The 13,377-nt window shown below is 37.9% G+C and overlaps 1 protein-coding gene and 1 long non-coding RNA gene across 5 annotated transcripts in view; one reads left to right on the top strand and one right to left on the bottom strand.

Annotated features, from left to right (window-relative positions):
• LOC125754032 (uncharacterized) overlaps positions 1-4,774 on the top strand; it is a 55,497-nt gene extending 50,723 nt beyond the window's left edge. The window contains exon 3 of the long non-coding RNA XR_007407269.1: positions 3,392-4,774. This is a non-coding gene — a long non-coding RNA (uncharacterized LOC125754032). The remainder of the gene's footprint in view (positions 1-3,391) is intronic.
• Positions 1-13,377, bottom strand: part of SLC12A6 (solute carrier family 12 member 6) — an 88,409-nt gene that overhangs the window by 60,955 nt on the left and 14,077 nt on the right. The window contains exon 1 of one of the 4 annotated variants that reach the window (XM_025473350.3): positions 11,004-11,270. The exons of the other annotated variants lie outside the window; for them this stretch is intronic. Coding sequence (XP_025329135.3) covers positions 11,004-11,127 — 124 coding nt within the window. The 5' untranslated portion in view covers positions 11,128-11,270. Of the gene's footprint in view, positions 1-11,003; positions 11,271-13,377 lie in introns of those variants that run through there. 4 annotated transcript variants of the gene reach the window in all.

Genomic DNA, 13,377 nt, shown 5'->3' with positions numbered 1-13,377 from the left:
TAATAGCAGAAAGCAGCTTTAATAAAAGCCCACAGTATAATATAATGGTTTCTTGGGCCAAATCCACATAGAAGAGGGCAGAACTTACATAGTTAATATAACAGAAAAATCTCCAAGAAGTAATCCTTATTTAGGATTTGAGGATTGTTGCAAACATTCAAGAAGGCTGTTGATACCTTACATCCTTCTTTGACAATGTGGATGACTTAAATGATTTTTCATGCACTATAGAAAAATATATTTCATGTTTCCTTCAATTTATATATTTCCTTCCTTCCTAGAGTTGGATGCTCACGCAACTGAGCCACTCAGGTGCCCTTCACGTTTCTTTCACTTTAAAAGATAGTTTTGGAAGAACAGGCCCAACTACTCCTTAACAAGGAGGGTAGGAAATGGACTTGAATTTTAAGGAGCTAAAGCTTTGTATTATGTGGACTAAGAGCATACAATAAACATTCCTGATGTTTTAAGAGAATATATTGATTTCATGTCACAGTCAAATGTTAATTGCTTAAATTTAACATTTTCTAAAGTTTTAAACATAAAGAGAAGCTAAAATGGCAACAACTGCTATACATGTTGTATAGTGAAATTTTTAAAAACATTTTTAGTGTGTGTGAATATACACATGCACACAAACAGGTTTTGATTATTAATAAACGTGTCATGATCTTTTATAATTTAAAAATGCATAAATGTAATCTCATAGTCTCTTTTGAGACTGGCTTCTTTCATTCAGCATAAGGCCTTGGAGATTCATACAAGTTTTGCATGTATTGGTACTTAGTCTATTCATTCATTCATTCATTCATTCATTTTCAGTCCCTTTATTTAAATCTTTTATTAAGATATGATTTATATACCATGTAATTACCCATTAAGTGTTCAATTCGATGTTTAATATATTCTCATTACTGTGCAACTGTCATCACAACATTTAACATTTGGTTCCCATACCATAAGCTGTCAATCTCTATCTCACTTCCCCACCTTACCCAATCCAAAGCAACCACTAACCTACCTTCCGTTTCCTAAACTGGTCTACTCTGGACATCTCATATAAATGGAATTATACAATATGTGGTCTTTTGTGACTGGTTTTTCATTTCACATAACGTTTTCAAAGCCCATTCATATTGTAGGATGTATCAGTCCTTCATCTGATTTTTATTGCAAGAAATATTCCTATTATGTGGATAGATCACATTTTATTTATATATTGATCACATTTGGGTTACTTCTCTTTTTGGCTATTGTGAATAATGCTGCTATGAACATTCCCATGCAAGTTTTTGCATGGACATATACTCTCATTTCTTTTGGGTATTAGGAATAAAATCACTGGGCCATATGGAAACTATTTTTAACTTTTTAAGGAATTGTTGATCTGTTTTCCAAGTGGTTACACCATTTTATGTTCCCACCATAAGCATATGAGTGCTTCAATTTTTCCATATCCTTGTTAACTAACACTTGCTATCGTCCATCTTTTTATTAGAGCCATCCTTGTGGATGTGAAGTGGTATCTCATTGTGGTTTTGATGTGTATTTCCCTCATGGCTAATGATGTTGAACAGCTTTACGTGTGCTTATTAGCACTTTTTCCTCTCCTTACTTTCCTTTGGAAAGCTTCTGCCTCTTTTTCCTCCCATAATGAGGTTTTCTTCTGACTCATTTAATACTTCGTCATAATTATTGAATTGCTCCCTGAAGTATGTCCCTTTGTTTAGCATTTATACAACACATTCCCAGAGAGTCTGTCATTTCCTATTTTTTTTTTAAAGATTTTATTTATCTATTTATGAGAGAGACAGAAAGCAGAGACACAGGCAGGGGAGAAGCAGGCTCTCTGCAGGGAGTCCAATGTGGGACTTGATCCCAGGATCACGCCCTGAGCCTAAGGCAGACGTTCAACCACTGAGCGACCCAGGCATCTCTACTATTTCTATTCCTTTCCCCAGTGATCTCTGTTCCACTTCATTTATTTGGTGGAAAACCTTTCTTACATATTCTCAGAATATTTAAGGGGTTAAGCGGTAACACATTTTCTAAATTTTTGCATATTAGGTAACACGTGTCCCCTTTTTTAGTGGAGATATCGTCACTGGAAATAAGGATTTAACAGTCTTTTTTCTCTTGGTAATCTGGATATTCTTCCACTGTCTCCCAATTTCCAGTGCTATGGGTTAGAATTATGATGCCAGTCTGACACTTTATAGATATATCAGGTTTTATCTGGAAGCCTCCAAGATGAATCCTTGCAGTTCAAAAAATTTACCAGGATAACCCTAGCTAGGTTTGTGTTTTTTATCACTGATCTTCCCTGGAACTTCTTTCTGCATGTTGAAGCCTTTAGCTCAGGAAATTTTTCTATTTGTTTAATTATTGCTTTTCCTCCATTTGTTTCTTTTTCTGGAACTTCTATTTTTTTTAATTTTTATTTATTTATGATAGTCACACAGAGAGAGAGGCAGAGACACAGGCAGAGGGAGAAGCAGGCTCCATGCACCGGGAGCCCTACGTGGGATTCGATCCCGGGTCTCCAGGATCGCGCGCTGGGCCAAAGGCAGGCGCCAAACCGCTGCGCCACCCAGGGATCCCTGGAACTTCTATTAGCTAGGTTAGGTGCCCTGAATCTATGCTCCAAATCTTATCTTTTTTTCCAATCTCTTTGTAATTTTGGCTCTATGCTTTTGAAATATTTCTTCCACTTGATCTGCCAGGCCAATAAATGATCACATTCATTCATTCCTTTATTCAATAACTATGCATTCACTGCATGCTTCTATGTGCCAAGTGTTCTAGGCATTGGGGGTTGACAACAGACTAGCAGTGTACATAAGAGAAAAAAGTTCCTGCCCTCACAGTGCTGACACTTTAGTGGACATAGTATATAAAAAAAAGTGTTTATACAGGGATTGAGAGTCAGATGGTAGTAAGTATTTAGCTGGTAAATCATATTTTTTGCTCTATAAAGTCTTTCTTTGTACTTCACTTGAACTTCCTTAAAAGCTATTGTTTATTATTTTCATATTCAAGTTACTGTGTCCTCCAGTATTTCTATTTAGCTAATCTATCACATTGTTAATATATTTTTTTTCATTGTTAATATTCTAAGTGATTTTTCTCTTTCTGGTTGCTTGGCTTCCCTACATGGGTTTTTTTCTTTCTTGTCTCAGAAACACTTAGGTTTCATTGTTGGAGGACCACAAGTGAGAGGAATGGATAAAGCAGGCAAGATGCCTGTAGGTGGGCAGTCCAGTAGGCAAGCTGACAGCCTTGTGGAAGCCCATGGGGAAGCCTCCCAGTGTTCAGGTGTCCTTATACCTCCCAGCCTTAGAAACAAAGAGAGACCAGTTCCCTAACTTTTTCTCTTTCTTCTTTCCTCCAGGAGTCCATGGATCCTTATCAAGCCTAGCTCTTTCCTAAATCTGCTATTGTTACCCTCATCCCAAGGCTCTTGTCTAGCCCTTGAGGAACAAACAAGCCCTGTGCCATCCCTCACTGACAGAGCTCCCACAGAACCCAGGCAACACGTGCACCTGGATCCAGGGGCCACTCGGCTCAAATAAGGCAGATGATGGCTGGAATCAGGAACAGAGAGATAGTGAAATCTAACCTTCCCAGAACCTGCTCTGAAAAGTTCTGTTTACAGACTAATACTAAAAACATTTAAAACCTGGCAAATAGGTCAAAAATTTTAAAAGCCTGTTAAGTGCAAATATCTGTGAGTTATATCATTTTCAACTACTGCCCTAATGATAAGCTCTGGAAATAAAAAAGATCTTAATGTTACTTGGACTTCAAGGATATGACTAGATGAATGAATAGTAAAATAACTATGTTAAATAAAAGAAGTCAGACAAAAGACAGCACATTCTCTAGGATTCCATTCATATAGAATTCTAGGAAATGGTAAACAAATGTACAGTGACAAAAAAGCAGATCAACGGTTGCCTGGAGACCAGGGAATTAGGTGAGTGGGTTACAAAAGGGTACAAGGAAACATTTTGAGGCGATGGAAATGTTCATTATGATAGTCATTTCCGGGGCATATACAGATGTCAAAACTCATCAAAATGTACACTTCAAACATGTGCAATCTATTTCACATCAATTATACCTCAATAAAACTTTAAAAGAAATACTGGTTGGGAAAAATATTTGTAATTTATATCATAAAGAGCTGATATCCCTAAATATAAAGAACATCTAAAGATAAAAACACCAACAGGTAAGAGGTATGAACAGAAAGTTTGAAATTTTCCATAATAAAAATATATAATTTCTAAAAAATATTAGGACACTATTCTTAGCCCTCATATAATTCACAATATGGTTGAAGAGATATGGATATAATTATGAAGTCATTGCAAGTTCAGGCCATACTGCAAAGTATATGTGCTGATAGATATGGATAGATACAATGATCAAAGTTGGGGTAGAGGATCAGGCAAGTTCATCTTGGAGGGTCTTGAGATGATGGAGTCTGTACAATTTTTTTGTGGTAGACAGGAAGTAGGAAGAAGAGAAGAGGGTTCAGATGAAAAACATGAACAAAGGCAATGTGATTGGGGAGGGGGTGGAGATAAAGACAGCTTTTGAAAAGGACTCTTGCTGAGTGAAGTAAGTCAGTCCGAGAAGGACAAACATTATATGTTCTCATTCATTTGGGGAATATAAATAATAGTGAAAGGGAAAATAAGGGAAGGGGGAAGAAATGTGTGGGAAATATCAGAAAGGGAGACAGAACGTAAAGACTGCTAACTCTGGGAAACGAACTAGGGGTGGTAGAAGGGGAGGAGGGCGGGGGGTGGGAGTGAATGGGTGACGGGCACTGGGTGTTATTCTGTATGTTAGTAAATTGAACACCAATAAAAAAATAAATTAAAAAAAAAAAAAAAGAAAAGGACTCTTAACTCACCATTCTTAACACAACCATTGAAATCTTTTCTCACCAAAAGGCTAGGTGTTGCAGTGGAAGGAACCCAAAGGAAAGGAAACCTAACTCACTTTGTGAGGGGTTTGGAATGGATCAGAATCATTTACACTACTTATGCAACCATATTCAATCTTTCCCATGTCTATGTTCTACCTGTAGTAGTATTTTTCTCTAAACAGACTTGTGTTTTTATCTAGCTTCATTCTAAGAATAAGATCCATGAAAAGAAACATAATTTTTTCTAATACACTAAAATAAAATAATGCACTCATATGTGCATTCTTAAAAGTTATATTAAAATTCTTTCACTTAGGGATGCCTGGGTGGCTCAGCAATTGAGCCTTCCGCCCAGGGCACAATCCTGGAGTCCTGGGATCTAGTCCCACATCAGGCTCCTGCATGGAACTTGCTTCGCTCTCTGCCTGTGTCTTTGCCCGCCCCCCCCCTTTCATGAATAAATAAATAAAATCTTAAAAAAATATATTTTACTTACTCCATATGCCCATCATTTACCCTTAAGCCTTTAATGAAACCTCTTTTCCCATCTCACTGATAAGTGTACATCTCTCTAGAAATCTCAGGAGCAGAGGGCTAGTGAACAATTATCAGAGTATATCAGGATCCTTGCTTGTTCAGATTTCTCAAATTTCAGCATCATCTGAAAGAGTATTCTATTTGTGGAAATACTCTACATCAAATTAAAAAAAAAAATCCAACATGTGAAAAGGTAGAAGCAACAATTTTCTTTTCTTTTTTTTTTTTAATTTTTATTTATTTATGATAGTCACACAGAGAGAGAGAGAGAGAGAGAGAGAGAGAGGCAGAGACACAGGCAGAGAGAGAAGCAGGCTCCATGCACCGGGAGCCTGATGTGGGATTCGATCCTGGGTCTTCAGGATCGCGCCCTGGGCCAAAGGCAGGCGCCAAACCGCTGCGCCACCCAGGGATCCCAGAAGCAACAATTTTCAATTAATTTTGAGAAATACACAAAGACAAAAGAAACAATGTAAGAAGAATTGGTAACTACTGAGACAACAGAGCAATAAATAATTATGCGTCTATTTAAAGTAGAGGGAAAACCTGGTGTGGGGAAAAGAAGAGGCTTTAGTCACAGAGACCCTTATCTAAATTCCCAATCTATCACTTAAACAGGGTAATTTCTTAGCACCTAACTTTCCTCATCTCTATAATAGGGATAATGGTTACCTGTCCTGGTTGTTGTGAGGATTAAATAAGCCAATATCGGTAGCACACCTGCACACTCCAGGTACTCAACAATTACTACTATAATGTTGATGACATTTTGTAATGTAAAGTCATTTCCTTTTTAACCTGGCAAAACCGAGACATGCTGAAGTTTTTAAAGTCTATCAGCTTACAATCTATTTTGTAACCTATGCCAAATGTATAAATTCAGTCTGAAATGTGAAAATGGAGTATTTTACAATATGCTACAACTACACTTAATATTTTATAACCCTAAACTAAATGTTGTTTTGAGTATAGAATATAATATTAAGCAATATACATGCATATATATTTTTGAGAAATTTTATCTTTATAGCATTAAACGAGTTCCAATCTGGTGTGACCCTTTGGGGCAAAGTAGTAGACGGTACACAGAGGGTTGAACACCAAGCAAGGAAAATTGGGGAAAGATTTAAAAAAAAAAATTGTAAATAAGAGTATTGAAATTTGGGGAGGTGTTCTTTCTGACAATAATGGAATAGTAGGGGCTGGGAAGGTAGGCAGAAAAACATGAGCAATGTTTAAGGAAAACTTTTGACCTTCATATTTTAAAACAGCGTATCTAAATTTTTGTTAATTAGGGATGCGTGGGTGGCTCAACAGTTGAGTGGCTGCCTTCAGCTCAAGGCGTAATCCCAGTCCCTCCGGCAATTGAGTCCTGCACTGGGCTCCCTGCATGGAGCCTGCTTCTCCCTCTGCCTGTGTCTCTGCCTCTCTCTCTCTCTGTCTCTCTCTCTGTCTCTCATGAATAAACAAATAAAATATTTTTTAAAAATTAAAAAAATAAAAGGGCACATAACAGAACTTTTACATCTTAACTATTTCAATGTTAGTCAGTAAAAAGAAAGCAGTCATATCACCTTCTTTAAGACATCGGCTTTCATGGGTAACAGCAGTCTAATGGCTTGCGGATTTCTAATAAAATTTAAACTAACACAGAATCTCTCTCACGTAGGATGTTCTCATTCCGTTTGGATCACTTGACAGCTAATGTCTAGAGATACTGTTCAATACCAATACAGGTATCTTTCTTTCCTGTTACAGGTCTGTTTCTGAAAATTTCCTTAGAATCCTATTTCAAAGGAAGGGGAAATCCTCCAGTCTGCTACCTGTATCAAGTGAAGGTAAATCCAGCAGCTGAAATCTGCCTAACCCACAGACAGTGTAAGATCTGATGAATAAGGCATCCCTGGGTGGCGCAGGGGTTTGGCGCCTGCCTTTGGCCCAGGGCGCGATCCTGGAGACCCGGGATCGAATCCCACATCGGGCTTCTGGTGCATGGAGCCTGCTTCTCCCTCTGCCTGTGTCTCTGCCTCTCTCTCTTTCTCTCTCTGTGACTATCATAAATAAATAAACATTAAAAAAAAAAAGATCTGATGAATAAGGGAGAAGATGTGGAATAATCATTTCAGAGAAATACTTTAACAAACTCAATATTTAAATGAATGAAATATTTATACCTGATTAAGTAAATGCAATAAACAGTTGCACTGTCCTATAAAAGCCATCACAGATGTGAGAACTACTCATATCAAATCCTCTGGACACATGGCACATTAAGATATAATGTAACTTACTTTTAAAAAACTAGGACTTGGCATCCTGGTGTGATGTTTTAACACTGGCTCTGCTACTACTCACCATGTAATTCTAGGCAAGCACTTATGGTCTTAATACCCACTATTCCCACAGAGTGAGATGAAATTGATAATCCTTCATTAAGTAGCCTCATTTCTTAGCTCTCTTTACCACATGTTCAATATGCTAACAATTTTTTTTTTTTTTAAGATTTATTTACTCATGAGAGACACACGGGGTGGGGAGGCAGAGATACAGGCAGAGGGAGAAACAGGCTCCATGCAGGGAGTCCAACGTGGGACTTGATCCTGGGTCCCCAGGATCACGCCCTGGACCGAAGGTGGCACTAAACCGCTAAGCCACCTGGGCTGCCCCTGTGCTAACAATCTTAAACTTTTGTTTCCCACATGCCCTGTACCTTCCTCTCCTACCTTATATTGTGCTTTTACTTGTCATCTTCTCTAGACATCCCTTCAAGAACCAGTTACGTCCTATCCTTCGAAATACCTGTCTAGGGTCTCTTCTAGGCAATATTATTATTCTTTCCATCACCTGTTACCCAAAGCTGTTTTTGTTCTTATTAAACCACTAATTACAATAAGTAAAAGGTAGGTCTTATTTTTGAACACTGTGTCACACGTGTTAAGTGCTTTATATTCATTTTCCCATGTAGTTCACAACCACCATGTAAAGTAGGTACTGCTATTCCTTTTATCAAAGAGTAAAGTAGGCTAGAGAAGTAACTTGCCCAAAGTCACTCAAGTAATAATTAATACAAATTATCACTACTTTTATTTAGTAATAAATAATTAATTACTGGGATTCAAAGCCAGGTCCCTGGCTCCAAAGCCATTCTGCTGTCTTTGGTGGGGAACTTATACTTTCTATGCCTTTATAGCCTTAAGATAAAAGTACAACACATGGCATGATACTTGCACTGAACATGTGTCTAGTTAAAGAATTTAAAAGGCAGAGAAAAAGTCTATTCACTGAATAGCCTCTCAGGTGTAATTCGACTGAATTTGTAGATACACAAATGATCTGATAATGTCTCTATCCTCCAGGATATCTACTTTGTCTGCTGGGGGAAGAGAGACAACTGTAACAGGTGATTGCAATACAGATGTGTTTCATACAATTTCTATGCACAGGCTGCTGGGAAAACAGGATGGGGCACCTAACCTAGACAGGGAAGGAGGAAAATAGTCAAAGATGTTAATAAGTCTGAGTTTCTGCTTTTCCCTTCAAAACTAATTAAGCAGGGTTGCAGTAACTAACATAGCAGGGATTAATGTACTTCTTAAAATTACCTATTATGTCTATATTCATATTTCTATTTTATCTCAAATTACCTGTCTAGTTCAAATACATCTGTTTTAAAAAACATACTTTAAAGAATGATTTACTTTCTAAATATGTTCTATTTATATTACTGTACACATTTTTCTCTCTTTACAAATACAGAGAAACATGAAAAAAAGCAACTGGTTAGAAAAACAGCTAACGTTAGAAGTGCTTCTAACATCCTCAAAAATGTTATAATCCTAAAATCAAAACCAAAAAAAACCCCGAAAACCCAGAAAACTTAATTAAAAGTTTTCTCCATATGTTTCCCTCCTTCTCCTCTAATTTAATCCTATAGTAAACAAAATACAATTTAGGTAATATATTCCCGTCAGTTGTTCACTTACCAAACAACAGTTCATTCAAGTGGATGCTTTCCGGCTGTCATGGAAAACGCCAAAATAAAACGCCTTATTAAGTTCAAGTTAGATTGTATCTGTCACTTCTTCTTTGCCCAAAGCAATAACTATGGAAGAACATAAATTAAGCCTAGCATGTCACTTATTACAAAGTTGGCTATCAAAAAAATTTTTTACAGCTTTTCTAGGTTAGATGACTTCAACAGTGTTGTAATCTGAGTAAAGCAGATTTCACCAGACATGATGGGACGAGTAAAGATGAAATAATAAAAGGAGTGAAGGAAATAAAAACCAATGAAAAGTGGAATGAGGTACAGATAATTTCACTTGTTTGCATTTTGTGAAATTAAGACAATAGCAAAGCTAAAAACCTAAAAGGAGTAAAATATAAGGGCAGCAAACAAGCAGCTAAGAAAGTTTGAACTTCAAACACACAATCAGGAAAAGAAAACCTTAACTTCTTTGAGTTAAAGTTGTGGAGAACCAGGTTCAAGTTCAAAGTAGGCTAAACATTTCAATTTATCACTCAACTATTCAGCAAAACAAAAATAATCTGGCAGACAGATTTTTCCATAAAATCCTATTTCCCCCTGGTAAATTCTCTCACTAGAAGGAAAAAAATAAGCAAAGGGAAATTTTTTTAGTCCTTGTCTGTAAGGTAGAGATTCTTAAAAATTCACAAAGATGACTTGTAAGACAAGAGACAGTAAATAGTTTACAGAAAGGAATTATGATGTGTTACTTGCCATAAAAAGAAGTTAGACTCATGGAATTAAAGGGAATTTTGAGACATTCTCTTAGCCTTTATTCACATACTAGATAAATTCTTGGATAATTCATGAAATTTAGAGACTTAAAAAATAAAGGGCTTCAAACCACACCTATATTTAATGCAATATTAACATTTTAATTACATTTCAAAATTCAAAACCACAATTCCCCCAGCAAGTGTAACTGTTATCATTTAGAGAAAATAGAGATAATCTCATTCAAACTTAACCCAATGCTGTGCTAGTCACCATAACGATCTACTGTACTTCTTTCATTAAAGAATTCTTAAACCATTCCGCTACTGAATTAATGATTAACTGGTAAACTGAGGCAAAATACTGAATAACCTGAGAAGTCACAAGTGCAGAGTCCACTGTACAAAACTACTGAACCATACTCTTCCCTTTTATGTACTTTCCCAGATATAATTTAAACTGTCTGAGCAAAGGGTGCAATTTAAATTCCACGTAAATTGACTTTTACTGTGCCTTTCTTTTTTGCTTGAAAACTCTTTTCACACATTGCCACTGATTGAATTTCACCTGTAGGTAATGAACACAGAACTCATTGTGGGGAAAACAAACCAGAATGTGAAAAGAGAGAAGTTATCAGATATACAAGGGAGTGATACAGTTGACTGAATAGGACTTCAACCACAATACTTTCTCTCCATCCTTCAGGGGTTACGTTTAATATTTTAGTTACCATTTCTTTCTGGAAAGACCCCGTAAGTTCTGAAAGCTCCCAAGCTGAGGACTCACCTGGTTCATCCAAATGCTGAATCAGGGCTCTTCTTTCTGCTAAGCTGGGCTCCCCCTCTTTGGAGAGCGACGCTGCTGCCCCCTCTTCTGGGTCCTCTACCTTAGTCACGGTGAAGTGTGGCATAGCTACAGTTAGGACTCCTGTGCTCCCGCTGGATTTACACTCTCCTTCAGCCTATCTTCCCTTGCCTGCCTCCTCCTCAGTGCCCCTTTCAGACTCAAATCACTGCCTACGGGAGACTGAGGCTGGAACAGGGAAGTACTTTCTGCTCACGTGACCTGCAGCCCCAAGGGAGGGGAGCCAGGGAAGACACGCCTTGAGCCTTGCTCGGTGTTTATCACTCACTCTAAGGATTAAGTACTCCACCCCTGCTCACGGTAGTTAAGCTCAAGGATCCCAAGAACTGTGTGGGCAGCTTTCCCAGAGCTGCCAAAACTGAGAGTGGGCACAATTCATGAACTGCCGCCCACTGTGTGCTCACCCACGTTTCCTTCAGTTATTTCCACCCCTATGTGCACATCATCACATCAACGTCTGCCCTCATATTTCACACCAGAAAGATTAGGGAACAAGTTCATTGTATAAACATTCCTTTTAAAGAAAAACTGGCACACTACATCAGTTTAGAAAATGAAACTATTTGTAAGCTTCTGTTGTTGCTTTATTTTAAAGCATATGAAAAATAGTAATTTCTTATTGTTCATTTTTTAAAATGTTTATTCATGACAGACACAGAGAGAGAGAGAGGCAGAGGGAGAAGCAGGCTCCATGCAGGGAGCCTGACGTGGGACTTGATCCTGGGTCTCCAGGATCAGGCCCTGGGCTGAAGGCGGCGCTAAACCGCTGGGCCACCCGGGCTGCCCCTTAATAGTTGTTTTAGACCTACTTTGTACTCTGCACTAGAAACTCCCCCCCCCCTTTTTATTTTTTTTAAAGATTTTATTTATTTACTTAGAGCACAAGCAGTGGGGTGGGATAGAGGGAGAAGCAGACTCCCCACTAAGCAGGGAGCCTGACGTGGGGCTTGATGCCAGGACAGTGGGATCATGACTTGAGCTGAAGGCAGATGCCCAACCAACCGAGCCACCCAGGCATCTTTAGGAACTTTTCATTATGATCTCATTTAATCAGCACAGAAATATTAGGCTAAGGAACTTGCCCAAAGCCACAGTTTATAAATAGTGAAGCTGAACCAAAATCCTGTAATACTCTTGTTAGTAGGTAGCATAGAAGTTTCAAAAAAAGACAACTCATATACACTCTTCTAAAGTTTATTTCATGGGTTCCTGTTTAGCACTGATTTGTGATCTTGGCTACATGCTGGAATCATGTGGAGAGTTTTTTTTTTTTTTTAAGATTTTATTTATTTATTCATGAGAGACACAGAGAGAAGTGGGGGGTGGGCAGAGACAAGCACAGGGAGAAGCAGGCTTCCCGCAAGGAGCCTGATGCAGGACTCATCCCTGATCCCAGGATCACACCCTGAGCTGAAGACAGATGCTCAACTGCTGAGCCACCCAGGTGTCCCATGTGGGGAAATTTTAAAACTACTGATGTCTAGGTCCTGTCCCAGATATTCTGATTTAATAGATCTGGAGTAGAGCTTGGGCAGTAAGACTTTTAAAAGCTCCTCTACGTCCCAGATGATTCTAACAAGCAGCCAAGCTTGCAAATTACTAAGCTATAGGAAAGAGAAAAGTTGATCACATAAGACGTCTTTGTCACTATTTTTATCTTTGTAATTATTTTATCTTTGAAAGGTGTAGTAGTGCCCTTAGTGATTTTTCCACACTTAGAACTCAGGTAGTTCCTCTACTAATTTATTCAAAGGAACTTAACTACCAAATTATCAAAGATTTCAGTATCATATTCTGGGTTCCAAATTCTTTAATATTTTAGTGCCAATGGATATTTCCAATAGGATCTTGGCCTTTCATAATTAATGAAAAGAGTAGAACTCTGGCTAATCATCTACAGTTGATGGACATGAACGATGACTTATGCTATAAATCTGGGTACAGCTTGTGCATATAAGCCTATGTACAAATATTATCCTGTCACTTCTCCCCTCTAAAAAATATCCTCAAACTAAACAAGCAGGAAGGTAACATATTCCTGTTAACCTATGATAGAAGTATTTCTTTACCAACTTGATGCTTTGATACCACAGTCTCAGCAATTTTAAAATAGTTCTACAATGGATTGTAGATAAAAGTGCAAGGGCATAAAAAATAGAAGGCAAAGTTAAAGTAATACAGGAAAAGTCTGGGGGAGGACTGGTAAAGCTGAGGTGAATGATGTGTGGGGAGTGATTAGATAGAGAAGGTAGGATGTAAGAAACAGTATTTTGGGCACCTAGGTGGTATAGTCCGT

The sequence above is a fragment of the Canis lupus genome, chromosome 30, assembly GCF_003254725.2.
Source record: "Canis lupus dingo isolate Sandy chromosome 30, ASM325472v2, whole genome shotgun sequence".
Taxonomy (NCBI): domain Eukaryota; kingdom Metazoa; phylum Chordata; class Mammalia; order Carnivora; family Canidae; genus Canis; species Canis lupus.
Note: the sequence above shows the minus strand (reverse complement) of the source record. Positions and strands in the feature narration are given on the sequence as shown.